This window comes from Harpia harpyja, chromosome 12 (assembly GCF_026419915.1).
Source record: "Harpia harpyja isolate bHarHar1 chromosome 12, bHarHar1 primary haplotype, whole genome shotgun sequence".
Taxonomy (NCBI): domain Eukaryota; kingdom Metazoa; phylum Chordata; class Aves; order Accipitriformes; family Accipitridae; genus Harpia; species Harpia harpyja.
Window position 1 is genome coordinate 4,933,732 of NC_068951.1, and position 27,985 is coordinate 4,961,716.

At 48.7% G+C, this 27,985-nt stretch overlaps 3 protein-coding genes across 7 annotated transcripts; 1 reads left to right on the forward strand and 2 right to left on the reverse strand.

The window, feature by feature from the left end:
- Nucleotides 1–182: 182 nt before the first annotated feature.
- On the reverse strand, nt 183–3,955 carry TAX1BP3 (Tax1 binding protein 3). Its single transcript, XM_052803125.1, has 4 exons — nt 3,830–3,955; nt 2,397–2,516; nt 1,997–2,074; nt 183–1,782 (listed from the first exon to the last, which is right to left on the reverse strand). The coding sequence occupies exons 1-4, from the start codon at nt 3,866–3,868 to the stop codon at nt 1,645–1,647; spliced, it is 375 nt and encodes a 124-aa protein (XP_052659085.1). The 5' UTR covers nt 3,869–3,955; the 3' UTR covers nt 183–1,644.
- A 25-nt stretch (nt 3,956–3,980) lies between these two features.
- On the forward strand, nt 3,981–5,075 carry EMC6 (ER membrane protein complex subunit 6). Its single transcript, XM_052803126.1, has 3 exons — nt 3,981–4,069; nt 4,162–4,228; nt 4,518–5,075. The coding sequence occupies exon 3, from the start codon at nt 4,560–4,562 to the stop codon at nt 4,890–4,892; it is 333 nt and encodes a 110-aa protein (XP_052659086.1). The 5' UTR covers nt 3,981–4,069; nt 4,162–4,228; nt 4,518–4,559; the 3' UTR covers nt 4,893–5,075.
- A 232-nt stretch (nt 5,076–5,307) lies between these two features.
- On the reverse strand, nt 5,308–27,967 carry P2RX5 (purinergic receptor P2X 5). Of its 5 annotated transcripts, none has more exons than XM_052803102.1 (13): nt 27,575–27,967; nt 25,715–25,889; nt 17,427–17,577; nt 14,164–14,235; nt 13,057–13,132; nt 12,603–12,699; nt 12,137–12,217; nt 11,174–11,312; nt 10,195–10,331; nt 9,816–9,909; nt 9,227–9,292; nt 8,821–8,903; nt 5,308–8,373 (listed from the first exon to the last, which is right to left on the reverse strand). In XM_052803102.1, exons 2-13 carry the CDS (start codon nt 25,882–25,884, stop codon nt 8,298–8,300), a joined length of 1,242 nt encoding a protein of 413 aa, XP_052659062.1. In that variant the 5' UTR covers nt 25,885–25,889; nt 27,575–27,967; the 3' UTR covers nt 5,308–8,297. The 5 variants fall into 5 exon arrangements, with proteins under 5 accessions (XP_052659062.1, XP_052659060.1, XP_052659064.1 ...); XM_052803100.1 differs by having other exon boundaries at nt 14,116–14,235; XM_052803104.1 differs by lacking the exons at nt 25,715–25,889; nt 27,575–27,967 and adding an exon at nt 25,514–25,656 and having other exon boundaries at nt 14,116–14,235.
- Nucleotides 27,968–27,985: the final 18 nt, after the last annotated feature.

Sequence of the window (27,985 nt, forward strand, 5' to 3'; positions counted from 1 at the left end):
CTAGAGACCAGGTGCGGTTTGACAGCTCACTAACATTACAACTACCCACCAGTGAAATCAGACTGTACTAACCTGAGACTGCATTGTGTTGATGTGGTCCACAATCCACTTCAAGTCAGAAAAAACACTTCAGCCAGAGGCATTCAAGTGATGTGGCATTCTTAAATGTAAGGAGAAACAGCTCAGGAAATCCAACTTTGTTTTATTGTGTGTAAAGTCAAGTGAAATAGCAGTACAAATAGCAGTGTACCTTTATAGTAACAAAAATAACTTCAACTTGAAAGCCTTAAAATTTACCACTGAATTCTTAAGTTACAAAATTCAAAAGCAGTATTGTAGTAATTCCGTAGATACAAAAACAGTAAATAGGCATCTGCTGGTGTGTACAGAACAGTCTGAGATGCATTAATCACAACATACGTACATGGCACAGCAGTAATGTACTGAATAAGTTAGTCTGCCACCTCCTCATGTTCTATTTACAACAGCTTACCTGAAGACTGCTTAAGGAAAGTATAGATATGTATAAATCAACTGAAGGGGATTAAGAACTCCAGTTTTTGGATAACTGTAAAGCTAGCTGGTGAACAAACCACTAGGATGCTAGATAATTTAACTCAGTGTTGCAGCAAGAATCTTAAATCCTGTGGCATGTTGATTTAAACAACTTAGTATCTTACCAGAAGTTTAAATTTGGTCAAGAGGCACTTTTGCAAATTACTGGCATATTCATCTCAATAAATCAGTGATTTAAGCAAAGTCTTCCAGAAGACAGACCACAATTCTCCCCTCCCATTTCAAGTCAGATCAAAGTGGAATGAAGAACCACAGACTCTACAGCTACAAACAGCTCTTTTGATAAGTTCAGCAACAGTGTTTTCTTTCCTGCTCCATAGTCCTTTCATTTAAACTTGATTCATTTGATACTACAAATTACTTGGGAACAAGGAGAATTCAGGTTTTACTCTGCCAGTGAAGCTGAACTCTAGTGTCTATGAACTTTTAGTGTACTTCACAAGCATTAATCTAACGCTTGTGTGTTACTTAGTTGTTTCTTATCTGAAGAGGCTGCTTTGTACAGGGAATCTTTGCAGTAAACCATAATGCCCCAAACCCTTCAGCATACTCTGTCTAGCTAGCACACAATGTGGGATTAGTACAGTGCTCCTCCCCACAGCAGCACGCAACTCTTAATTCTGGCATTTTAATGTGATAGCATGGGGGGACAGGACAGCTCGCTTCTAAAAGCGAACCTTCTTATCTTCTATAGCAGAAACCACATTTCTTCTTAAAATAGGAAGCTTTTGTGCTATAAAAGAATCCTGACAAAGTTAAGGCTTTTCCAGTTGCTTCCTTAGATAACTAGGGTTTGCCCTGTCCTCCTGAAAGCCATGACTACAATAAAGTCTTACCATGTACCTGCAGGGAAGACTTTAGAGAAGCACTCTGCTGAGGGGACTAGAGTTTTACTACTGCCAGTTACACCAGAGAAAAAAAAAAAAAAAACCAACCCAAAAATAGTGTTTACCACAGTTAGGAACATGCACTCCTTCCAGACAACCTGTTCAGGTCTAGTATTTGCTTCCTTGCCTGATATCAGTCTATGTATCTCCCTCCCCAACCCTTCCTCAACTTGATGATTGATTAGGACATCATGGATTGTTGCACAGCCTTCTGGAGAGATTGCCTGGTCACCAGCAGCCGTACCACTTCTTCGTTCCTTTTTGTCAGTCTCTTCCTAGCTTGGTCGTGGGTCACCATTGTCATATCCCAGCCATTCACCTAGGGAGAAAACATAAAATGAGGCAGGTGCATGGACTCACGGGTGTTCTATCAGCACTATGTAGTAGATATGCTTATGCCACAGCTCAGTTTGTTTATAAGCCCCACAAACTGTCCTGGGAAGCACCCAGAAGACAGTATTTCCCCCAGCAGAAACTGCTCTATAGTGTGCACCTAGTAGCACATCATTATTTGTCTTAATCTTGGTGTTTACCTGCATGATCTTATCTCCAATCTGAAGTCCTGCAACTTCTGCTGGGCCTCCTTCCGTCACCCTTGTTACATAGATACCCTGGGGAAAAAAAAATTGTGTTCATTTACTAAATATGGGAGCATTAAATACCCAAGGCCATTCTACTGACAGTGCAAAAATACTTTGTAGTATATATATTATGGGATTCTAGTTAAAACCAGGGGTTTTGTTGGAAAATAGAAAAGGTGGAGAGCGAACTTAAACTTAGTCTGCAAATGATAATGTGGCAACAGAGTAACTTTCGTAGTCAACTGTGTGAGAGGATGGAATACAGATGCAAGTGAGTCGAGCTCACTGGGCGAGTTGGATATGCTCAGCCTTTTGCAGAGAGGGCTGCTACAGAAAACAAAGAGCATCTGACCTTGTCGCTCTTGTCTTCAGAGAAAGGATTCTGAGTAGGATCCTGATCAATGCCACCTCCAATGCTGAATCCCAGAATCAAATTGTCACCTTGACGAAGCTTATGTATTTCAATTCTTTGCTGAAGAGAGAAAAAGATAAAATAGCTGAGTATTGTGATCACTGGAAGAAATCTCAGGTGTGTCTCAAGACACAGATAGTTCAGACCCAGTCAGATTGTCTTTCACAGAGATACCCTGAACCTCCTGGAGCAGGCTGCGTCACAGCTGGGTGAGCTTACACATTGTAGGCAGACAGCTCTAAAACCCCTTGGCGGCACAGAACTATCACGTGGCACTTACTGTCTGTCTGTCCGTCAGTCACACGCAGCCTCGGTGGTGACAACAGTTGGCTCCGAACTGTTCTCAGCCCTACCACAAAACAGCAGCACAGGAAACCATCTGCAAACCGATGCTGTGATACAGCCAAGCTCCTTAACTACTCACTGCTTTACCACTTGCCCGGAGATACAAGGGGAAAACACTAAAACCAGAGCAGGTCTCTTTAAACATGAGTCACATCCCAATAACTGGCAGTCACTCACAGCTAGACTCATCTTGCTCTTTATCCACACGCCTCGTGATCCTGCCTAGCCCTATCAGTGGGAATAACAACCTATTATTAGGATGGTTCTTTTTCAAGATAACTTATCAACATGCTCTTGTAATCCCGAGGCAGGTTCCTTGCTGTCTGAGGAACACGGGCATCTGACAAACTTCACGCATTACCTAAGTGCGATATAAACGCCAGCTAGCGCGATTCTTGAGCTGAGATAAAAAGCCACAGGTTTAACCGAAACAGTAACTGCCCAACTCAGCTTCTTCGCCCTGACCGAGGGAAAGGTGTCCCTGCTGGCTGCAGGGGGGTCGCGCTGGGTGACCCACGAGGGTCCCTTCCACCCCAAACCCTTCTCCGACTCTCCCCGACGGGCCCACTCGGACACCGCCGGCCTTCCCAAAGGGCGCTGGGTCACAGACCGCCCGGTCACCCCAGCACACCTTCCACAGACACAACCGAGTCGAGCTCGCCGGCTGCGTTCCACCCGGGAGCGGAGAAAACTTCGTGCGTGGCTCCAGCGCCCGGACCACCCCCCCACCCGTTACTCCGGCCGGGCTCGGCACTGATCGAGAGAGCCGCCGCCTGGGCGGGGGTGAGGAGCGGCGGCGGGCGGCAACCGGGGCCGGCGGCTCTGCAGCACCCTTGACCCGCTCCTCCCACGCACCCACGGGCCGGGGCTGCTCCGGGACGCTCCGGCGACACCTCCGCCCCCACCGAACCCCCTCCGCCCGGTGACAGCCCGCAGGGCGCTGCCGGGCGGCACCGGTACCGCCGCCACCGTCCCCGTCCCGCTTAGCGGCCCCGGGCGCGGTGTCCCCGTCCCCGTCCCTGTCTCACCACCACGGCGGTGACCGGCTGTCCCGGTACGTACGACATGGCCCCGTCGCCGCTGCCGCCGCCCGAACAAAAGCGCCTCGCCCGGTTCCGCCCCTTCGCCGCCGCCAACCAATCGGATACCGCCTCGCCCGCGGCGGAGGGGAGCGGGCGCCGGAAATCAGGTTCTCTTTCCCGGCGGTCTCCGCGCCAAGATGCCTGACAGGAGCTTCCGGTGGGGAGGCGTGAGGCTCCGCCGTGGCGGTAGGTTGGGCCCGGCGGCCTCGGTCTCCCGCTTTACTCCCCCCCCCGCGGGCGGCCGGCGGTGACGGGCGGTGTGTGGTGTCCCTTGGCAGGGTGTGAGGCGTGAAGGTCGGACCCGGGCGGGGGTCCCGCGGAGCAGCGCGTCGCCGTGGATGAGAGGTAACGGGCCGGGGGGGGGGGGGAGAAAGGCGGGAGGGCCCCGCGGGCGCTGCGCGGCGCCAGGACGGGCCTCCGAGCTGCCGCCGCGCTCCGGAACGGTGTACCTGAGGGTGGCCTCGGGGCAGCGGCCGCCCCGGAGTCGAGCGGGTTCACCGGGCCGGTGCCGCGGGCCCGGCTCTCCGCGGGAGGCACCGCTTCGGCCCGGACCGGGGCTGCGCCGGGCTAGTCCGCCCCCCCCCCCCCCCCCCCCCCGCCCCGGCCGGTACAGTGTGTGTCTCGTTTCCCCCAGTGTCGTTGGGAGAGAGGAGGTCCCCGAGCCCGGCAGGGAGCCATGGCCGCGGTGGTGGCCAAACGCGAAGGGCCGCAGTTCATCAGCGAAGCGGCGGTGCGCGGGAACGCCGCCATCCTGGACTATTGCAGGACGTCTGTGTCGGCCCTGTCGGGTGCCACGGCGGGGATTCTCGGCCTGACCGGCCTGCACGGCTTCATCTTCTACTTCCTGGCTTCCGTCCTCCTCTCCGTGCTCTTGGTGTTAAAAGCCGGACGGCGATGGAACAAGTACTTTAAATCCCGGAGGCCGCTTTTCACGGGGGGGCTTATAGGAGGGCTTTTCACGTACGTCCTGTTCTGGACTTTCCTGTACGGCATGGTTCACGTCTACTAAAACGACTAGGAGCCGCAGTAGCTGCAGTGGTTTTTAATGAACCAGAAAGACTGTTGCCAAGAGTCATCTACACAACTAGGCCAGCTTACCTTTTAAACCGTTGTTCATCGCTTGTCAGTAAATTATGTCCAAGTACAAATGAATCGGTAGTACTGTTCTAATTAAACTGAATGTGAAACACCACTTGGATGCCTCCCAGGAATATTTTTTTGGTGGTGAAGGAATAACTTCTGTCCCTAATTGCAGGCACAACCGTGGGTTTTGGTTAACATAGTCCCTTGTATCCTTTGTGTTTTGGGTAAGACGCACCAATTGCAATCCCTTCTGGGTTTGCTGCCTGTCCCTACATGCAAATACTAATGAAAGCAGTGTGTAGCACAGCCCTCTTAAAAAATAATCCACTGGCACAAGGAAATACTGCACAGTAGCATGTAATTAAGTGTACGTGAAGGTTTGGTACAGAAATGTAATTGAGTTGCTAGTGCAAATGTTATTTCCACAATTGCTATATGTACACGCTATCAATAAATGACATTGTTACAGATACTCTTCACTGGCATGTATGAGAGTCGCTAAGTAATGCTCTCCCAAGTCAAACACTTTGCTTCTTTTTAGTACAGTTGTGTCCAACAAAACACGACCAAGTAAGTGCAACGTCCTGTTACCTGCCACCTCACTCTGTGCTGAACACAGGTGTAAGCCTGCTAGCATTTTCTGTAATTGAGCAGCGCAGTGTTGTGGTTCCATATGTCCCTGGTAGGAACAGAAAGGAAAATTTGGTCACCTCCTGTACAGGTAATATCTTTGCTATAGACATGCTGGCGCAAACTTAGTGTTTAATTAACTTGCTTAGCTTAAGTATGTATCAATCACAAAGAGATGGTGGTGTGTGCAACCTAAAAAACACGCTGTACAGAAAAGTCTTGGAGAGCATTGCCCTAAAGTGACAAATTTTATTGCTGTATGTTAAATACAAGGAGGGGGAAAAAAAAAAAAAATCAAAGAAACAAGCTCCTGAGAAGGAATCTGGTTATGTTTTATCAACAGCAATGGTTGTGGGAATTGTGTTAAACAGAGGGTATAAAAATGGGAAATATCCTAGGGACTTTTGGGGGCCTGAAGCCCCTGAAGACTTAAATTCAGGAAATCGCTTTGGTCACCTAACAAGATGTTGTTTTGTCAAGTTGAAACATTGGTTTCAGTAGAGCACAGTCAGCTTTATGTATTACAATGAGCTACTTGGTCTCCGAGAGTTGTGCCTTGGCCTGATGCCACATGTAGGGTTCATCATGTGTTTCACCATCTAGAAATTATTCAAACAGAATTAAGCTCTGACAGTCAGAAGCCTGTGCTGTTGTATTGGCATGGTAGTTCTAATGGGCCTGACTAGTGCAGCCTGTCAGTTATACAGACGTTAACTCATGGTTGCCTGGAGGAGAGTCTTCTGGCATGAAGAGACAGCTTTGGATGTGATTATAGCATCAGAGGTACACAGCTTATCCTAAATTATTTTAAGTCCACTGTATAATTCTATTCTAGCTAAATGTTTGACTTGATAATTACTTGCGTCTGAACAGAAGCAGAGGGAGTGGACTAGTCTGGGTGGGGTTTGCTATCGGTGACTGGATTTGGAGTTTGCCACTGCTAACAGAGGTGAGTTTTAATTTAGACCCAACCTGTACCCCCTTAAAGAAGTTAAAGCAGAGGTGAGTGCAGCTTGCCTTTTCCATTTGTGTGTAACACGCGATCACAGCAGCTCTCTGTACCACCGCCCTCTCTACAGCTGTCCTAGCAGTACATAAGGACGCTGCAGCAGGAGTCCTTTAAATCTCGATACTCAAAGAGTGCACAGAAACACGTAGTCTTTAGCATGATGACTCCTGATCAATGATGACCTGGTGGCATTTACAGAACACTGATCAGTTTGTACCAAGCCACGGTGTGGAAGCTTTAAATGAGGCAGGAATATTTATTCACCTAGTGTCTTCAGGGGCTGGTGGGTCGGTTCCTGATAGCTCAAGCAAATGCAAACTTCAAACAATGATATTCCATGAGCACTCTTCTGAGATTAGTTACATCCCCACATGATCATAAATTCACAAAATGGGCTGCAGTGAGCCTTATTTCTCTGTTGAGAAACAAAGAAGCACTTGTATTTCTTGGAAGTTACCAGAGTGTTGAAGTAGTGGACATCTTTCTGCTACATTTTCCTCCTGTTGGTGTATTTGGAAGAACCCGGCAAAGTCCATTTCACCTGATAGAGCCCCCCCTTTTCAGTCTCTGCAGTACAGTTCAGGGTACTACGAAAACCGGCAGAAGCGTTAAGTTAGATCTCTCCCCACCACGAGCCATCGGTAAGTGATGCAGAAAGGACAATCCTGAGCAAATGACACCAGCCACTGAACAAAGGAGGGAGAACCTAAGACCATCCCTGTGCAGATATTCCCAGTGCCATGTTGCTTTCCAGTGCGCTAACCCCCTTTCCCCACCCCCCCACCATGAACCACAAAACCATCTATCCCTGCCTTGCCTCAAAATACTCCTCCGCCTGCTGTTACCTGTTCCGTGCTCTGAAGTGTTGGTTCTCTGGGCCAGCTACAAATGGAGACGGTGGGTAGCGGTGAGGTAGCTGGGACCCAGCCGTGGCTGAACTGATTCCCCATTCAGAGCTGCGCAGGACCTTCTCCTGCTGTTCCTGAGACGAGCAGAGCACCTTGTTGCAGCTGTTGCGAAGGCTTTTCCTGGATGAGCACCGTTTCTGGCCCTAATGCTTACTCACACACTGCAGTAAGAGTAATTGCCCCCACTGTGACACAGGCCCAGTCAGCACGGGCGTTGTAGGATAACAAGTCCCTTTCCCCCGGGCTCAGAGAGCTGCTGAAATGCTGCATTTCATTGCACTTCCCGACAAGAGCAGTCCTGCTGCTTTACATCTAATCTTGCATGTAACACAAGCGAGAGTTGGAAGCGGTGGCCGCAAGCCAGTGGAGCAGGAGATGGGTTGAATCAGGGCCTCAGCCCTCCTCAAAGCGCCAGCGGTGTTTCACATCACTGCTCTTTCGCACATGGAAGCAAAGCACAGCCACAGGATAACACTGGCTACTGACGTAGGTACAGATATATTTATCAACAGATACAAAAACTTTTGTTTGGTGCCTTCTTTTTCCTTTTATAAAAATCCTTCTATAAATCCATAACGACGACACACTGTTGCAAGCTCAGGATACCAGAGAACATCTCAGGGAAAGAAGGGTGTTCTTTAAAGGACTTTTTTTTCCCTCTGGAAATCCCAATAATAGACAGTAGACCTGATCTGGGGTGTCTCCACCTCCCAGTCTGGGTGTGATTTCACACCTGCGTGGTTTTCCTGGAACATGAGTCCAGCTGGCAGACCCATCGCTGTGCCTAGAGCCCACCGAGCTGGTCAGGGCTCTGATTCCCATTCAGCGTAGGGCTAGATAACGATTTCCTGGAACTGGACCTGAGGAAACAAGCAGAAGTGACAGACAAGACAAGCAGGCTATTTTTGTTTCAGAAAGCAGTGTGGGCAAGAGGTTCCCAGCCAGGCCTGTCACATCTTACCACAAAGGCCGTCACCCTCTGTACAGCTAAAGCCCCAGTTCTCAATTTCATGAGGCTCTGGAGCTCTTGGAGCTGCCCCAATTCCATCCTCACTCATTATGGACCGACAGTGCAAGGCCATTTGTAGTCCAACCATGACACAGCACCTTCCTTTGCTCCCCAGCTAACTACAGCAATGAATTGCGGAGGGAGGGAGTAACGGCTAAACTCATTTGGAGGAATACATTTTCCTGGAATTCGCCTTTGTTTGCCATTAATGGTTACTGTGTTCCCATATCTCTTTCTATTTCTGTTAGTCATAACAATAAAGCCATTATGTTTAAACACAAAAGCCAAGCCCACTTACTTTACTTCCTCATACTTTTTGCCTCGATAGAAGTTACTCTTTTTAATCAGATACAGCAGCACCAGGTCACAAAAGAAAGCTCCCTGCAAAGAGAAAGAACTTGTGTTTCATCTTGAGAGTAGAAGAGGAAGTGTTCTGATCTAATTAGCAATGAGCATGGAAGAAGAATAACTTGTGAGAGCTGTATTTTCCTTCATACTCCATGTAATTTTAGGGGCACTTAACATACCTTTTAGTCTAACAAATGCCTTTAAGACAGGACATAGACACGGACCTGACTGAGCAGTCAGAGTAGCAAAAACTCTGCTGGAGAAAATATAAACCACCCGTCCCATTTTATCCTCTTACCACCTAAATGAGGGATCTGGGTCCCAACATGTTACTTTAAGAAAATACATTCACTTACCGCTCCCATGAGAGCAAGCCCCGAACCGATATTGATAATGGTGGGAATGATGTTAAATTTCCCTGCCTAAAAGAAAAAAGGTCATGAAGTACTTGGTGAAAGAACAACCCAAGAAACAAATTTAAGGGTGCGGTGTTACACAGGGGAAGCTACTAGTGCCTGTGGGTGTGTTTTGTTAGTAACAAGCAGGCACGACCATGGAAGATTTGCAGTGAACAATCTTGGAGGCTAAAGGTCTGTGTGTGTCTCAGATCCAACTGTCCATGGCTGCGTTTCTGAGCTTGCGTCACCCCTGGATTAGTTTTCTTTTTTTCTGCGGTGCGTACGCATGGAAAGCAAGACTCTGGGGCGTATTTCCTTCTGTCAGACTTTACAGGAGCCTGTTTTTAGGTAAAAGAGATGCAGACTCATCCGCACTCTAGGTCATCTCCTTTCTTATGTAGGGTTAGCTCCACACGGATGAATGGCAAGAGCCCTTTCCTACGACAAGCCAGAGAGGCTGTTCTCATCCCAGAGCTGCCTTCCCACTGAGAAATGCCCCCCACCTTTTTCTCTCCAGGCTCTGAAATATTCTGGCCTGGGACCTCACCTTGCCGTTCACCATCACATCAAAGCGGATTCCATACGCTTTAATGAGTGTCCGGTAGTCGACCCCCTCAGCATCCCGGTAATATTTGGCAAACCTGGAATACAATGATGCTGATTTTAACTCCATCATCTGCACCCCGCCCCACACAAGAACCCATCTGAGTTCACCTATCTCTTCAAACAGATCTATTCCTCTATCAAAAACAGCTTTAGCTTGCCATGAGCATGAGTCCCTCCCTCCCCTCCTCTGCATGCAGTGTGCTTGGCTGGGGCGGTGCCTGGCCCGGTCGGGTACTACTTCACTGCCAACCTCCAACGCCTGCGAGTCAAACCAGCTCAGCCCAACTGCAGTACTGCATTGTATTCTCCTCTTTACTTACCTGAAGTTGTACCCAGAAGAGATAGACTTTTCTGCAAACTCGTTATCCAGCCGGCTAAAAGAATAGTGAGGATTACATTCAGAAGGGGCTTTATCAAGATCACAGTTCCATTCAATCTGAATTCCTATCACACCACCCTTAACGAAAGAGAGAGACAGTGTGAGATTTTTAAGCTTAGTTCACTTAATGTATCTTCAAATTTGTCAGATCCTTGGGCAAGTTTTCCCCAGGGACAAGAATAGCTGCACTTCTGGTCACAGACATGAGCACACATGCTTCTGGATGGGCTCAGTTCATGCTTATGATATTAATCACATTAGTCTACACGCAACCCTAGCTTTCCCTGTGCTGGCATCCTAGGAAGATTCTCATCCCAGGACACTGATTTCATTAATTTAAGTGGCTGTAACATACTTCAGTAGAGAAGAGGCTCTTTTATGCAGGGATGAGGTTCACAAGTGCAGAAGCCAGCACAAAGCCTGCACTCTTCTCACCCTGTGCTTCCCGGGATGCCTCAGACTGGCTCCATCTCCCCCCCCGGGCTACACACACTGGGTTGCAGCCACCTTTGGTGCTGCAGCCCCACGACTCCATGCAGAAACGCATCCGTTTCCCACAGGGGAAGCCTCCTGGGGCATTCTCTGAGCAGAGGAGCCCCACTGGCATTCTAGAATTCTGGGTTTAAACTGATGGTGTAGTAATGTTGAAATTAAAGAAACCCTGCTGGCAGAGCAGCGGTTTGGGTAGCCCTGAATAACAGATAACTGACCCGACCCCCTCTTCCAGAGGACCTACATTGCCCTGCCTCTCATTCCCTGGGGACAGGATAAATGGGACCAGCGTGATTTTAAGAACCAGCATCTCTCCACTGCACCCTGGACAGGAGACAGATCGTGGCTCACCAGTGGCTCTCCTCACGGCCACCCAGCGAGTGGTACAGCCAGCTGGGAAGCCACACGAGCCCGAGGGGCACTCCTACCTCCAAGGCCATTTCCTGGAAGTCGCTCCCAGCCCATCGGACGATGTTCCCCAGGAGGAAGATGGGGCAGTAGGGATGCTCCGTGCTGTAGCGGCAGGTCTTCAGGTAGGACTCATTGTCGGTTGCCAGCACATTCATCCTGCACGTAGGGAAGAGGGAAATCCAACTTGTCTCCCTCTCTGCTTGCCTGCACAAGCCTACGCCACCAAGACTGCAGAGACAAGAGACTTTTCCAACACCCCTCATGCACAACAGAAATGGCACCTTGCCACCAGCCTTGTCACCCTGCGAGCCTCTCCACTGCTGGCCCAGGGAAAGCAGTCTGCCCCCACAAAAATGACCTCCAGGCCAGACAGGGACTAGGCCAGCTGAATCTGGGCTCAAGAAAGGACTCACGTGGAACAGGTTGCCAGAGTGCTCCAGGGCCACCTGGTTTTTCTCAAGGAAGGAAAAAAATAAAGGTGCTAGAAATTTCTAGCTGAGCCTGGGAGAATAGCAAGAACACACTCCGTCCTACACTTCTTCATTTTGTTCATATTGTAGCAGCAAATGCAAACAAATATTTTTAAATTTGCATTTTCCCAGCCTTGTCCAGGCACCTTCATTTTTATGAAAGAGGAGGAACATCTGGGAGCAGAAGCAGCTCAGGAACCTCATTACACACTGGCTGGCAGACAGATCCATCTGCCTTAGGAGCTCTGGTGCATCCCATGCTGTAGGAGCTATCGCAGACCTCATCTGGTAAAGGACAGCCTTATCCTGGTTGTTCTCTAGAAGCTCCAAGCCCTCACTATTTCCTTGTTCCCGCACAGCCTGAAGCCAAAGGCTTCTCCCTGCACCTTAGAAGAGGGAATATCAGCCTCCCCACCCCAACCCTCAGGCAGGAGAAGGACAGTGGAGCAAACTGAGGTTATTGGTTCTGTGATGGAGAGGACAGAGGGATCTCGGAGCACCTGCACTCACTTGGAGAACTTAAACTTGGGGAAGCGGATCGAGTTCTTGATGTAAACAGTGAAGTTTTCTGCACTGGCGAGAAGTGGTGTCCTGGAAGAGAAGGGTTTGTTATCTGTTTTACATTTGCACCCTGCCCACGTGCTAAAACTTGAATTGCCATTTTAGAAACAGGTAGGTTTCACCCCATGGTGCTAGGCCAGCCGTGCCACTTTCCCCACGCTGCCAGCAAGGAGTTGGTGAGGAGCGTGCAGGCTGAGGGAAGCCCTGAGAGCTGCAAACAGCCCTGGGACAGCCAGTGAGCTAAGGAGGGGGGAGCAGAGGGCCGGTCCTGCCGGGGGGCCACGCAGAGCTCCCTCCTGCACTGCAACAGCCAACATTCAAGCAAGCATCCAAGCAGAGAGAACCCAGAAACTGCCCTGAGTGACACAGAAGCCAAGCAGCTCAAGCTTGGAAACAGCATAAGATGGCCACGTACTTGGGCTTGGATCTTTTCTCCACTGGGCACCAGGCCAGTATCTCACAAGTCCCTCTGATGCTGTCCCTGTCTTTCGAACAACGGCCAGTCTTAACCCCTGCAGCACAGACATCACAGAAAAGGTCACACAGAGCAGCCACCTCCTCTCTTTGCCTACAGGGCACACAAAAATCAGGTGGTTTTCACTGCTACCCTAAGCCCTCCTCCCTGCTGTGAAAGGGCCTCTCAGCTGGAACAACCACTCTCTTGTTGCTTCTCTGAGCAGCCCAGGGTGCCCTGGCCCAGCCACCACGGAGCCGTAAGCAAGGCAGCAATCTTAATAGAAGACAGTAAAGAAAAGAAAGTCCTTGCCACTCTCTGTAATCGGAGATCTCTGGGGTTGTAACCAGGCTGGTGCCTCTGAAGGAACATGACTCTACCAGACACAGCCCAGGAGGAGGGACCCTTGCCTTACCATTGCCAGCCACCACTGCTTCCCCTGCCAGGCAGTCCCCGTCCTTGTAACACAGGGCATCGGGAATGCTGACACTCTGCAAAGTGGAAGAGGACAGAAGTGAGACCTGTGACAGGACACGAGACTCAAAGGGGTAAGAAAGTGCTGCTGATCTGGGGTGAATTCTCTATAGGATGGTGAACACTAAAAACGTGCAGCTGAAGTGGTAACTGTAGATCACGCAAATAGCTCAACAGCATCACACCACCGGCAACACCATAGTTCAGGTATGACATCCTGCTTTGGCTGGAGAGGGACAGGCTGTGGAAAAACCCAGACATCACCTAGCACTGGCCAAAACCAGGCAGGAGGCCACAGTACTTCACCTTAAGAGATAACCCTACCTTTGATTTAAGCTACAAGCTCTCTGAGCCCCAAATTACCCTTCCTTCTCTGGGCTGCATGCCGGGTTAATGCAGCCACTAGAGGACAGCTGCGTCCTGAACAAGCAAGCTGTGCTCTCAGCCTCGGCTACCTCTTTGCTTGCGATATGGAAAATTAATCTCTGCTACATGGAGACAACACTCCCTGGACGGTCAGCGTCCTCCTCCCCCAGGCTCCAGCCCATTCTGAACCACGTCTCCACAGAGGACATTTCAACATGACCCAGAAAGACCTCATGCCTCTGGCCTGTTCTGGAAGGTACTAAGCACCCTTCCACGTCCTGAAGGTAACAAAAACCTGAATGTTCAGCTCTTCCCAGGATGGGGCTCTTGGAAAGTCTCCTCTACCTGTAACTAGACTGAGTCACCTCCAAGTTGTTTTTCCATGGCCTTTTCTGACTCTGAGCAATGACTGCTCTGGTCTCATCTCCAGCTGGGCAGATGTCCAACACCTTCAACTAAGGTCAGCAAGACTCTACATGATCAGTGCCTCTAGAAACTATGATAGCTGAACCTCCCAGGTTTGCAGTAACCAGTCCTATTTTCCCAACTGAGATATTACACTACAGAAAAAAACCATACGCCTTTCATCCTTCCTGCGTTCGTTGCTCCCCAGATGTTGTCTGCCAGTTCTTACCCCCAGTTTTGTAGGGGTCTGGGGGCCAAGGGGCTCAGTTCTTCCTACCTCAGGACATGTGGCTTGCCTCTGGTTTGGGGTCACAATCAGATTCGTCATGACAAAGAAGACGTTTTCACCCTAGAATAAACAAAGTAAGGCAGGAAGAGTTAGAAAAACTGTTTTACTCTTTAAGTACCTATTACAAGGAGGATGCAGTTCTCTGCAGAACAGTAATACCTCCCTCTCTCCTGATGCTTTTCAGGCTGAGATACAACAGCACCCTTTGTCTGGATATTTGTTTGGATGAGGTCGGCGAGTCTCTATGGCTTAAGGGGTTCTGCTTCAGAGGCTGCGTTAATTTGGTGAGCAGGACGGCTGAGCCTTGCCTCGCTGGCTGCTCGGCAAGCACTTGTCCTCCTTTTCCATAAGGACAGAGTGCCTGATCAGGGATCAAAGGCCCTGTCCCACTGCAGAGCTGTGGGTGTTTGTTCTCAGCCAGGGTCAGGCTGGCTGTGCTGTTACAAGCCTGAGCTCACAGAGCAAGGCAGCAGGGCACAGCACAGGAGCAGAGTTAGTGCAACACTGTGGACATGTGATAAAAACACAGAACTTCTAGCATGGCTGTAATAGAGAGAATACAGATCCCTTTATCGAGCCATTGGGATGCCTGAGACATGCAAGGAGAGACTTGACTGCATTTTCATCCCCCAAACCCTTATTTCTGGCAGCGTTGCGTTTCCTCTGTATTTAGGCAAAGCCACAATATGCACGACTGACTCCTGTCCTGGAGCCTTCCCGTCTTTGCACATTTACAGCCTCTATTTGGTCCCTTCCCCACATTCAGCAAAAAGTTAAAACAGTTAACTTTTCCCCTGAATGGTCTCCCCTTAACAACCAACCACCAAAGGAAACCACAGGAAAAAACAAGCCTGAAGACAGTTGTACAGTCAGCAAGAGGGGAGAGAAAGCAGCTTACCACGGCACTGCAGATGGAGGCTGGTTGGCCACTCAGAAGTGAAATGAATGCTGAAATAAACCATGTGCTTCTACCATTTCTGCTCCATACTGTGCGCACGTGGGGAAGGGAGGAGGGTCAACACCAGGCGGCAGCTACAGAAACACGGGTTGCATCCTGACAGCCCCCGGCACTGGGGAGCCTGTCCCTCGTCATGCCGAGGGGACACACATAACCATCAGAGCCAGCCTACGGTCCTGGCGTGAGGCAGGGCAGCCCCGAGCATCTCGGATGAAAAACCCCCACCCATGACCAGAACCAGCAGTGTGTCAAGCCCTGCCACCCATAACTGGTGGCTTGTGTAAGTGAGCACCTGGTGATAAAATACCTCATCGGGAGCAAACTCTGGACCCCCAACCCCATAAGGCTGCTCTGAACCACACCAGGGAACAAGACTTTTCTGCAAACCTGTCAGAGAACAAGCCCAAGAAAGTGACAAGTGAAGGATTTGCCAGGTGAATCCCTGCTCTACATTAAGCTTAACCCCAAAGTGGCACTGGTTCACCCTGTCTGAAGGCCCCCAGGGATGAATTTCAGTAAGCTGAGTGCCTGCTGTTTATTCCAGAGTCTCTCAGAAAACTCCTTCCAACACACAGGCCTGCCTGTTGCACATAAAAATCGGAGATCTCAGGTTTCCATTCATGAGAGCAGAACTCAGTGCTCTCACACTCACCTGGCTCGCTCTCCTTCCCTCGCTGTGTTTTGCGTGGGGTGGATTTACCCCACATCCCACCAGCGCTTTGGGACACAGGTATGTCTGTCCTCAGCAGGAGGGACACGTCGGTCAGCAGCTGCACTTGTGGGGTCAGGAGAGCTGCCCACTGCTCTGTGGAGGAGATGGGGTTTCTCCCAGCCCTCACTGCCCCCTGCTCTGCTACCCGGATCTCTCCAGTACAAACCAGCCTACCCAGATCCAGCAGGACAGCAAGGGACTCTCCCTCCAAAGTGAAATGAGAGATTATGCAGTAGTTAGCAGATGCAGGTCACTTAATGCACTGGTAGCAGGCATTCAGATACTCCTAAAAACCCATCCAGGACACATCTCACAGCTGACCCGAGACATTCAGCAGACAAACATTAATCAGCATGTGGAACAGGAAAGCTCGTGAGATGTCTGTGTTTGCATTCACAGCCCACAGAAGTTGCTGAGTTTCACTGTGAGCCAAGGGTCTAACATCACTGGGGTTGCTGGAGGCTGACGTATGCTGGGGCAGACTGCAGTAATGTTGGATTCAATATTGTAGCCTGACTCCACAGTCATGTTTGCCTTCATGATGCCAGAGCCCAGACATCTGCGTTGCAGAGTACACCAGCCCAGAGGCAGAGCTGGCTATCTTTACTCAGCACACCACACTACAACGCCTCCCAATAAGCCAACACGCAGTAACAAGACCATTGAGTCACAGGAGAAACATCTGATGAGTTAAAATACTGGTCAGCATCACCATTTCATTTCTGGATGTGCACACCAGCCACCTTCTAAGCATCCCAGGGCTTGACACAGCTTGAACAAGAGGCACCACAAGCACGCTGCCTGGCCTTCCTGCTGCACAGCAAATGTCACTCTGAGACTGAGGCTTTTCATTGAAATTGGTGGAGGTACAAAGCACAGATCCATAGGTCTGAGTAAACGTGGGCTGCAGCAGAAGGAAGGTGAAGTTTTATTCTTATGTACAGACAAGTAAACTGTTCAGTTTATAGCTTTCTTCCCCCTGTCTGCACAGCATCCCCATCTTCCCCTCATACCTTTCCATGCACATGGTGGACGCTAGCAGGGAAAGCACAAACAGCCCTGGCAAGCACAGATGGGCAACTTCCAACGTGGTGCCCGGCCATATCTGCTGCCATCTTTTGCCCTTAAGCATCAGCTATGCATCTCACTTTGTCCAAGTCAAGGAAGTAGCAAGGCAGGTTTAGCCAGAGACATTTCAAGCAACCCTCATCACTCAAATTGCACCACGTTTTCTTTCCATCTCCCACCCGCTCTGGGCTGCCCCATGCATGCCTGCTCTAGCCCAGGAATGGAGGCAAGCAGACACTTTGCTCAGCTGAGCAGTCCCACTGAAGTCCAAGGGACTTCTGCTTGCAAAGTTCTGCTTGTCAAGTATCACAGACCTTTGTGAGAGAGACAAGACTGCTTTGATATTTGCTGGAAAGACCTAAGAGAAGCATAGCATTGCTTTCTTGTAGCCCACCTCCTGCTTATTCACAGGAAAGACCTGGATACATCACTTCAGCCTTTCCATCAGCAACCACACTGGAAGATGTCTTTCTAGCTGAATGGCAGAGACAATAGCAGTGGGGTGATGCCAACCTGTGGAGGGATGACGTAGTCTGCAACATCCCACAGCCTCTCCCCCAGCTCCGAGGTGTTGGTGAAAGCTACTCCTTTCAGCTTGGTGATGACAGAGCTCTGGAGGGATGTGTCTGTGTCCTGATAGCCTTTCTTGACAACAAACACCCACCTGCAAAGAAAACAGCAGGCAACAGCATTAGGAAGTGGGGTCAGGGAACAAGTAAGCCAGAGAAGATTTACACCAAGGCCAAACACCGTTCAAGGGCAAACCAAAACATGCCAATGGCACCAAACCCTCTGCAAGCACCACTACAAATTTAGAATAAACTCTTTGACACAAGCTGTCTGTATCTACAGCACTGGAGGAAAAGTCAGGACCAAGACCCTACATGAAGCGAAAGGTGTAGTAACTTGTCACAGGGTAAAAAAACAAAGCCTCCCACCTCCCTGTCCTGTGCTACACTCAGCAACCTCCATGGAAGGAGGGGAAGGCAGGGCTCTGTCTTCCTCAAGATGAAAAATACTATAAGCTTTTGCAAGTTGCGGTGAAGAGTGTGGTTCGTTTCACAATACATGACTCTCTCCCATTTTAGCAGCCTGCCATTAGGCTACCAGTCCAGCAACAGATCATGGCTGGGGACCTGCAATTCCAGCAGGTGAACTGCGTATCACTAACAGAAATATGTAGGGAATATTCTCAGCTGGATACAGGATCTTTTGTAAGCCAGTGTGATGGGAACAACCTGACTGTACCCTGGCCTTTGCACTGGGCTTCAGGCTTCTCACTAGCACACCTGGAAGAGCTGCTGCCTCGCTAAGCACTCCAGGAAAAGGTTTTGCTTACTTCTTCCCACTGGAAGCACCAAGAGCTCCATATCATAGGGTGAAAACTTCTTTGGGTTAAATGAAATGCCTCCAGCTTCTCCACAATACTGCCAAAGTCAGCTGCCAAGACGACAAATCACCCAGACCCCTGAAGAAGGCAAGGGTGCCAGGGCAGGTTTTGGGAGAGGGATGCAGGCTGCATTTGCTGGCACAGCTTCCCTTTGCAGTGCACTGACCTGGAGTGCACTACTGCATGCAGAAAGGGAAAGCAGCCATCTCTGGAGCTGAGCAGCACTGACATATGCTGCCCCTCACCTGCTACTTGTGACAAACCTGAATAATAACATTCTCCACCCCTGTGAAGTCTCCTACTTTCCTGTTTTCCCCGAGAACCCTGTTTTTCCCTCCCAGGAGGGCTCAAAAGCAGACCCTTACAGTTTTCACAGTGAATCAGGGAAGAAATGGCAGCTACATGCAAGAAAGGATCCAGAGGCGTTGATGATCACAACCCCCGAGCCAGACCCCGAACAGGTATGGGTACGTAATCAAGCCATCAGACATCGGACTAACGCTAACCACCTCTGCGATACACTATAAGCCCCCAGCCACAAAGGAGTCACTGCAGGCACCATCAGTGACAGTGCCAAAGGTTTGCAGAAGGCAATAACTGCCTAGGGAAGAAAAAAGCCTGTATGGCACAGACGGTCTCTGAACACTCATGGTCACTGGACACGCTATATCCCTCTTGGACGGAGGATGTGTCCTCGGCAATGTTATCTACAGGATTCCTCCTTTAGCAGCTAATACATGCCAGACTGCTGAGACTTCATCTCTGCCCTGCTAACTAAAGCAGGCTCTGGAACTGTACACCTTTCTATAAATAAAGCCAGCATGTAAAAATTACTCTGCTATATTTAATCAGTGAAAACACGAGGTGTGAGAAAGGTGAAGGGACTCAGAAGCACAGACAGTGAGGGTAAACACCTATGAATCACATTCTGCAAAGCCTCAGAAACTCAGGAAGTAATGGCAGAGGCATCACATAGGTGAGAGAATTCCAGGTCCGAGCCTGCAAGCTGCAAGGAGTATTGCTGCATTCATTACATGTCAGTGTGACCAGCTTCTTGCAGAACTGGGCCTTTTCTGAGAGGTGCTCTAGCTATCTCCATGCCAACTCGCCCTGCTCTGAAATAAATGCAAGGCAGCCGACTCACGCTGCCTTCAACCTCCACAATCCCAGCTGCTGCAGCCCACTCCAGCAAAGAAATCTGCCACTTTGTGCTTGGTTCCCTCCCATTTAGACTTGAGCATGTCACACCATCATGCAGACAACCCAGGTTTGTCCCAAGGCTCAGCAACCACAGCCATAAATGCTATTGTTTCTAATGAGTCAGGTGTTAAGGTTTGGCACCATTCCCACCGAATACAGAAATAAAGGCGTAAATAATGCAGTACAAAGCCATAGTGCCATTTGATCTATTTTTAACCTAATGTTAACCTGGAAGGTAGAGCTGAATCTAGCGATCCCTAGCAGGTGAAAAATCAGATATAATCTATTAGACATTAAAAAAATCCAGCTGTATAAACAAGCATAACTATCTGCATTAAAATCATAAGGCATAGCAAGCTGTCACTGTATGCAGAGTATCCTACATTAATCTTCATCACACCACAGCAAGCGAACGCAACCGCAGCAGTATGTGAAATGCAGGGTGATTCTTACCCCACCAGGTAAGCCAGGATGGAGAGCTGCACCACGCGATAGAGAATCCCCACCTTCTTGTTCTTTGCAATGACGTATTTCTCTGTTTTATAATCAAAAAGCGATAGAAATAAACCCTTCCAAGCCACCTGCCCCATGCTCCCGGCTCGCTCTGTACCGGTGGCTGGAGCAGGCAGCAGCGTTTGCAGCTCGCATTATCCACACGTGCTCTGCATGGAAACCTGACACACCAACCCCTTCAGAGGGAAAGGCTGATCTCCTCCCTCCCGTCAGCTGCTCGCCGGCAGCAGCTCTCGGGTCAGAAACCAGCAGCTGCACGAACACGAGATCCTTCCTTAGCTGCTTTCCAGCTAATTCATCCTCTGGGGAAGCCCCCTTCTCAGTTTTGCCCCCAGGCTTCATTCTCTCCCCCACAGTCACAAAATGTTCATAATGAAACATGTTATAGCATGAAGCCACATTATAGCATCCAAGGTGACAGAGCTATAGTCTCTCACTGTAAAGTATTAAAGCCTTTCTTCAGCCTCTACATGATGGCAAAGCACCTGGTTAAATTTTTAATTTCTTAAGCGTTTACATGAGCAATGAGAACTTGGGTCCTTACCAGTCATCCAAAATACCTGCTTGGCTGCTACATCCTCCCACCAAAAACCCAGCTTAAGAAACTAATAAATAATTCTGCATGTGGTTAAGGGATCAATCACCATCACATCTCACTAAAATGTACAGTAGAGTGCTGAGCTAGGCAAACATACAGAACATAGCATCTGATAAAATAGCAAAGGGAGAGGAATAGTTTAACCGTCACTCAGATAAGAGTTGTTTATTAACCAGTACTGTAAGAGGTGACTCCCAGTCTAACAGAGGCACGTGCATATACAAGGACATGAAATGAACATTACTTTAACCAAGAAGGGTGGACACCGTCTCCTGGCTAAGGGGGAAACAGAGTGAGCTCTGAGGTGGAAAATGACGTAAGCCAGGACCTCCCAGCAGCCTGGCGAAAAGAACTAACGTACCTCATCAAGAGGAGATCCAGCAGCAAGCTGGGATCCAAACCGAAGCGTGCTCTTTCTGGGAGGATCCCATAGTTGGGCACTGATGGGAGGACGGGATGTGGACTGCCATAGGCTGAATCTATTAGAGACAGTCTAATCAGACACGAGGTGGTGTATCAGGCATGAAGTGCAGGGTTTATGGCATTCATGCATGAGCACCCAATTAGCTCACACGTGAGCACCCAATTAGCTCACACGTGAGCACCCAATTAGCTCACGGGGCTCTGTCAGGACCGGGAAGGCTCTTGAGATTACAGAGTATGCAACTGTGATACATGCTTGAACACAGGTCAAGAGAGTGGGTCACACTATGGAGGCAGCAGGCAGCACAGCGAGGTAATCTGCTCCAGCACACACATCTCTGCCCTACACAACTCTCTTCCCAGGCAGAATGATTCTCAAGACCTCACGTTTTATGAAAATTTTATCCTTCATCCTCCTTAAATTCCATATCAAATTTAAACAGATGCATCAGATTTTTAATGAATATGTGACAAGGTAGCTCCAAATCACAAGAGACTCACAAACAGCGTAATAACGAATGAAACACTATCCTCAAAATACCTCATTTCGTCCCTCGCCCCACATCCATCCCTAGAGTTTCCTTCTGCAAAGCGAAAGAAACCTTTCTCCAGCAACTGCAAAACTAGAACAGAAATCTGCCTGTGGCCTCCTTTTAACCCGGCAGCTGCTGTGCTCCCCAGCTCCAGCCCCATGGCCGGCGATCGCTTCTGCGCGTGGCTCTTTCACGAGGGGCTCCTGGGATGACGGGCAGGCTGCCGAGGGAGCGAGCCCCCCGCTCCCGTGCACCCCCCGTCCGCTCAGCCCCGGGGCCCAAGAGGTGGGAAAGGCCACCCCAGCCCCTCTGGCTCAGGGGTAGCCCCAACCCTGCTCCCAAATTTTGCAGCCACCCTTCAGCCTCAAGCACAAGCAAAGGGCTGGGTCTTGCTCATCTCTCCTACTGCCCGTGACCCCTCCTTTCCCTATCTGCACACCCCACACGGGCAGACCCTCTTTATCTCACAAAACATGTTGGCTGCTCCCCAAGCCACACCTGCAGCCCTCTTTCTCACGGTTTCTCTCTTCCTCAAACAGTATTTGGCCGTTGTACCCACCCCTCCTTACCAGATGCCTACAGACCACACTGTCACTAGTTCCAGTCTTAAAGATCCTCTGTGTGAAAGCCCGAAGCACAACTAAAAATATCTTAAAACATGTAAGAACCAAAGGAGATGAAACCCTCCAAGAAAACGCAGTCCTGCAGGGAAGAAGGAGACCACAGTGGTCCATGAAGCCAGAAACGAGTAAGGAAGAAAGGTCGGCTCAGCCTATCTTCCCTTGCCACTGCCCAGACCCCAGAGCCAAGTAGTTAGTGCTGGGGCACAGGGAGACTGACCCAGCTCCAGGAACCAGAGCTGTATGGAGGCAGGAGCATCCTAAAGGAGCCACCACTTGATCTTCTGCCCAGTCTGCTCCTAAATGAGACTCTTCGCAAGGACAAGCTGCTGGGTGACAGCCAACCATCATTTCTGATCATGGGTCTGGTCTCACAAGAAGACCATCTGCTTGCCCTGGCCCTGCTGGAACTGTTCCAGGGACAGGACTAAACAGCAAGTATATCCCACATCTCAGGACTGCCTCTACCATTGCTCCTGCTACACTAAAGACACGCAGGTTCATGGACAAATGAAGTATCAGCAGAGACAAGTCAGCCCTTGGTGGTGTCTAGAGACCTCCCCACTCCATCCCCATCTTCCTCATCTGTCTGGGTGACTGCACAGGCTGAAATCAGACCAAGAAACCTGCTAGCAATTAAACAGTGCATTACCTCCTGGCCTGGTTTTACTTAATGGCACAGACATAGGTCTGCTATGAATTTTTGTAATTATTTTCTAGGTCAATTAATGCGAGAAAGGATTTACACAGGCTAGAAAAAATGTTCCTTAGAGTGAGAAGTGTTCCTGCTATAGTTGTGACCTGAAGATGTCAACCAGGTTTGATCACTAAAATAAAAAAAAGGATGTAAAACTGATACTTTTCTTGACTTTTTAGAGCCATCAAGTAGAAGCACAGTTGCTTCTACTTCGCAATAGTTGTTTTTGAATAAAAAGCTTCAATTTGTATCAAACGTACCTCAGAATATTCTGAATACTGCTCAGCACAGGCTAGATTTGTGCTGAAAACACCGTTGCTGGCATGCTCTTACAGATACTGTTCTTATGACCTTCTAGTTTTCACAACTTTATTTTTTTTTCTTGCCTGTGAATCAAGATTACTGGTGTGTTTCTCAAAGTATCTGTGGGTTGTTCAAACATAAGCAGTTTCATTCCCGGGGGGGAGGAGTAAATAACCTAACAAAATCTAATCATCATCAGTTAGAGACAAAAAACCCAGTAGTATCTCTTAGTCCTTCTCAAGGGACTGAGGCCGGATCTTTTCTGCAAGGTATCTCCCTTCTCGAGTCCAACATTTTTAATTTCCCATGGAAAAAACCAGTTCTGCTCCTTTCCCATGAGGGCTATTTGCTCAGTCTGGAAATTCTCACAGGGAGGACTTCTCTGGTAGCGAAACTCTCCCTTTTTTTATTCCTGATGTTACACCTATACTTAATTCCTCATACTGCTCGTGGTGATTGCCTTCTCATCATTCACACGTAGTCATAGGGTACACATCCCTCTCTGCCCAGACTGCTCCTCTTCTACATTTCCCTCCACCTGTCAGTAGCATTTTTGGTGTTAAGCTGCCCCAGAGCTGAACTCAGCCCAGTCACAAGTCTGTAAATGCCACGTAAAGGGACTGTGGAAATTAAACTTTAGACCTCTGCCCTGACACAGCGCCATTTGAAACATAGTGAAGTCACATCTGTCTCTCTATGGTATTGTAGCACAGAAACATTTCAAGATGAGCCCAAAAATGTCTTTAAATTGCACCCAAAAGAGACCACACGTTTTCCGGGCAATGGCAGAGAGCCCTGGCCAGTACAGACGTGATTCACGAGTGACTGCTGGAGGTGCCCGTTTTAGGCACTTGTCTTGTTCGCTTCCAGTTCCAAACAAACACCCCCAGGCATTAATTCTCTCAGTGATCTCCACTCCGCCCTTTACCGAGCTATCAAGTACAACAGAAAACATTGGCTCCCAAATGCATGACGGCTGACTCATAGGATGCTGAGACATTTCTGAAGCACTGGAAATGCTCCTGCAGCAAATGCCTGAGTGATGCAGATGCATCATCCTTTAGAAATAGGCGCCAGACCAGCCACTGAAATAGAAAGGAGACAAGGAGCAGAGGATGTAAATAGGAGATAAACTATTTTGGCAAGGGAATGAACAGCGGAAAAGGCAGAGGTCAGCTCCCTCCATTCGTGGTTTTTTCTCATAGTGTCATACTTGTAGGACAACATCTAAAAAAAAAAACCAAGGGGAAGAGTTGAACAGGTTGGAAGAGGAAGCTGCTTTTAAACCACAGCTCATGCACACGGAAACACATGGAAATCAGTAACATCAAGCATAAGCTGCTTTCTGAAGATGACGTGTTTGGATGCAAGAACAAAGAAACGTGTATGCAGCCTGCAGTGAAAAATGCTCCATTCAGCTTCTATTTTAATCCTTGCTGTGACTTTGCGGTGTAAATAAGAATCAGGTTGCCGCTTGCCAATGAGAAATTGACAAAAATCAGCCTCAGTATTTGTCCTCCTAACTAGTACCGCTGCACACCCAGCCACAACGGAGAAGGAAATCTTTCTTTCAGGAGCTATTAGAAAAACATTCAGATTTTTTTTGGCCTAGAAAGGGAATCTGTGGAAAGAGTCTTTCTGCCATTATCCACAACACCATCCAAACCTGTCTGTAGGAGTAAGAAATGGAAGTGTGCTGAAGTTCCAGAATATATTCTCTCTTTGATTCAGCTCATCATTTCCAGGAGAGCCATTTTCAGCCTTTGAACGTGTTCCAGGTTGCTCCCCCAAGTCTTGACTCTCCTATAGTGTGCAGGAGGTCTTGTTATCATTAGCCGGAGTGTTTATCCACTCCTCTCCCCCAATCCAAGAAGTGAAAGTGCTTGAGGAAGAGGGCCAGAGAGGAAAGAAAAATACTGCACGTCTAATGAAACTAATCCATCACGCCCTGTTCTGTGAGAGAGCTGGCAGTGAATCAGATAACAGAAATTAAATAAAAATGCACATAAAACATTGCTAAGAGATTGAGTGCAACGATAGCTGGAACAGCAGCGTTACGCAGTGCTGTATTGCAATGTTTTCACCTTCTAAAGTCAGCCAATAAAAGCATCATTGGGGAATAAGAGGAGAATGTTAAATCAAAGCCTGAAAGCTGAACAGTTTTAATAAAAAGTGTATTCACATTAACCACTGACTTAAAGGTGAAACCCTGCTCTTGAATATACCTGACAGATCAGGTTTTTACTTCTTTGCCAACATGTATCATTCCTGACCTGGAAAGACATGAAACTGGTCCTGGCTTGATAGCTCCATCAGAGCTTACCTTGCTTGCTGCAAATGCTGAAGAGACACCTTCATCCCCCTCCTTCACCTTCATCAAGTAAACAGCTGGAAAGTCTAGACCCAGGCCTCTGCCCTTTCCTCCCTGGAATTACCAACCGGTAACTTTTTCCAGCCATGGGAAAACATACATGCTACTCAGACTTGACTCCCAGAGGAAAAGGTTTCACGAGCAACACCTGACCTTGCCTTAGCTCTGCGGGCTCGTGATGCTCTAGGCCAGTTACGTGTTACCACTGGCAAGAGGCTGATGTGTCCCAGCTGTGCTGCACAGACATGCTGGACTTGGTTTAGCCAAGCTGGCAGAGTCTCGGAGCAACCTGCTTGCAGCAGCGCAGCTCCATTCCAGCTCATTCATCCTGTTATAACAAGAGACAGGAAATTTCTCTTTTAAGCTGCAATCCAATTAGCCTCCAAATAAAGCTGCCCCAACAGGCTCTCAAGCCCAGCAAAGCACTTCGTGGCTCCTATCTGATGCTCTTACGTCAGCACCCTGCACTTAATAATGAAGAACTACTCATGCCCTTTTCCTGATAAGCTTTCCTGAGCAGCAGACTTCCACTTCACTTTCTCCTGCTAACCACCAGGCCACTGCACTCCCACAGTTCAACACACATACCTGTCAGCTTCTGAACACGCTGAGGGAATTATAACCAAGGGCTTGCGAATCTTCCTGGCATATGAGAAAGACATAAGCAGCTGGTATCACCCCTGATTAAAATAGCATCGCAAAACGCATCCTGTCCTCCCCTTCAAGGATACAATTAAAAAGCTATCTCAGATACATCAGCTCTTGTCCGTCACCAGTCACCACCCACCTTCACACCTCCTACTCCTTGGTCAGATCACCGCAAAAATAGCCAAAATCCATCAGGCTAAGCTCACCTACCAGAAGCTAATGCCCAAACCTGGAGTGATGGAGCCAAGCCAGGACTCTGAGCTAAGACAGCTGACGGGGACGGATGATCAGCACCAATGGGTACAGAACAAACATCTGTTCTTGCTCTCCTGGGCTACCAGCAGCACTGAGAGTCATCTCTCCCCAACAGAGCAAGACAAAGGTAGAATAACAAGTCCCTCCAGCCTAATGAGCAGTGTTGGGAGAACAGACCTGAATGGAAAAGAGTTTAGGACACAATCCATACTAGTCTGTATTTCCTACTCAAAAGCAGAGAGACCCTCCCTCCCCCAAGAAGCTGAGGGTCTGCAGACACTCTTGCCACCTTTGCGTGATGCACAAAGATCATGAATGACCCCTACAGCTCAGAGGCCTCTAGGGTGTCTGTGGCAGCTTCTCTGCCCATGACACGTGGACCCCAAACCGCCTGCCAACATGTTAGCCTGGTTGGGGTCAGACGTTTAATGACTCTGAACAAGGCATTTGCAAATCTTCTGTCATTCAGGGAGATGGCATAACTGTGCCACTCTCAGAGTGCAATAAAGTCAGGGCCACACAGCAAGACCACAAATGTTGACAAGGGTTTTGCAGAGGGGATTTTATTCAAAATGCAGATTGCAAATAAATCTAGAAGCAGACACAGCAAGGATTCCATGGAAACAGCACAAAAACCCAGCTGTGGTTTGGATGACTGTGAGTCTTGGCAGTCTTGACTAATCCCTTACGTGCCATCCAATTACTGCAAATGTGTTTGGCATCTACTATAGCAATTGCAAAGAATTAAATGGTCGGATGGCACTCATCGGAAATTACAAGTCACAGAACTCTGTAGTGCATTTAAGAGAAAAACATCTTAAAAGGAAAACAGTATCACCCATTGCAAGAGCTGACCTCCTTGAGAGCCATAAGGGACAACAAAAGGGATCCAAGTAATGAGGGAAACTTAATTCAGAGAAGAAACTAGAAAAAAAGGAGAGAAAGAGGGAGAATAACAAGATTGGCTGAAGGAGCTGGGTTTGTTTAGCCTTGAGAAGAGAAAACTCTCCTTGCAACTCCTTATTCTTAGTACAGCTTCTACAATTAACAGTCCTTCCCTTAGGAAAGTAATCAAAAAACTACAAGCAGCTTTTCTGTGCCCAGACTTACCAAGTATGATCTGACTGTAGAGATCTCCAGGTGCTTCAGAACAGGAAGGACTTCCGTGTGAAATGGAGAAGGTCTGGGAGGGAGGATGGGCAGCGAGACCCCAGCTGCTGGTATATTGCAGTCCTTTCACTGACAGCTGTCCGCACCACTATCACTCAGTGCAAGACCTGTCTAGAGCAGTGGAAAAAGCAGACAACACATTTCCCTCCCTTAAGAAAAGCCAACATGCCCTGAAACTTAAAAATAAATGAGTTAAGTGAATAAAAAAGGAACCTTCAAAAAAGTGCCTTCCTTGTAAAGCCACCACCTCAGTCACTGCTGTGCACTACTGTGTCGACTGGAGCCACCCTCTTTCCTGAAGCTCTTCAAAGGGATTCTCTCTCTCAGCCCAGCATATTCTGCTTTCCATGT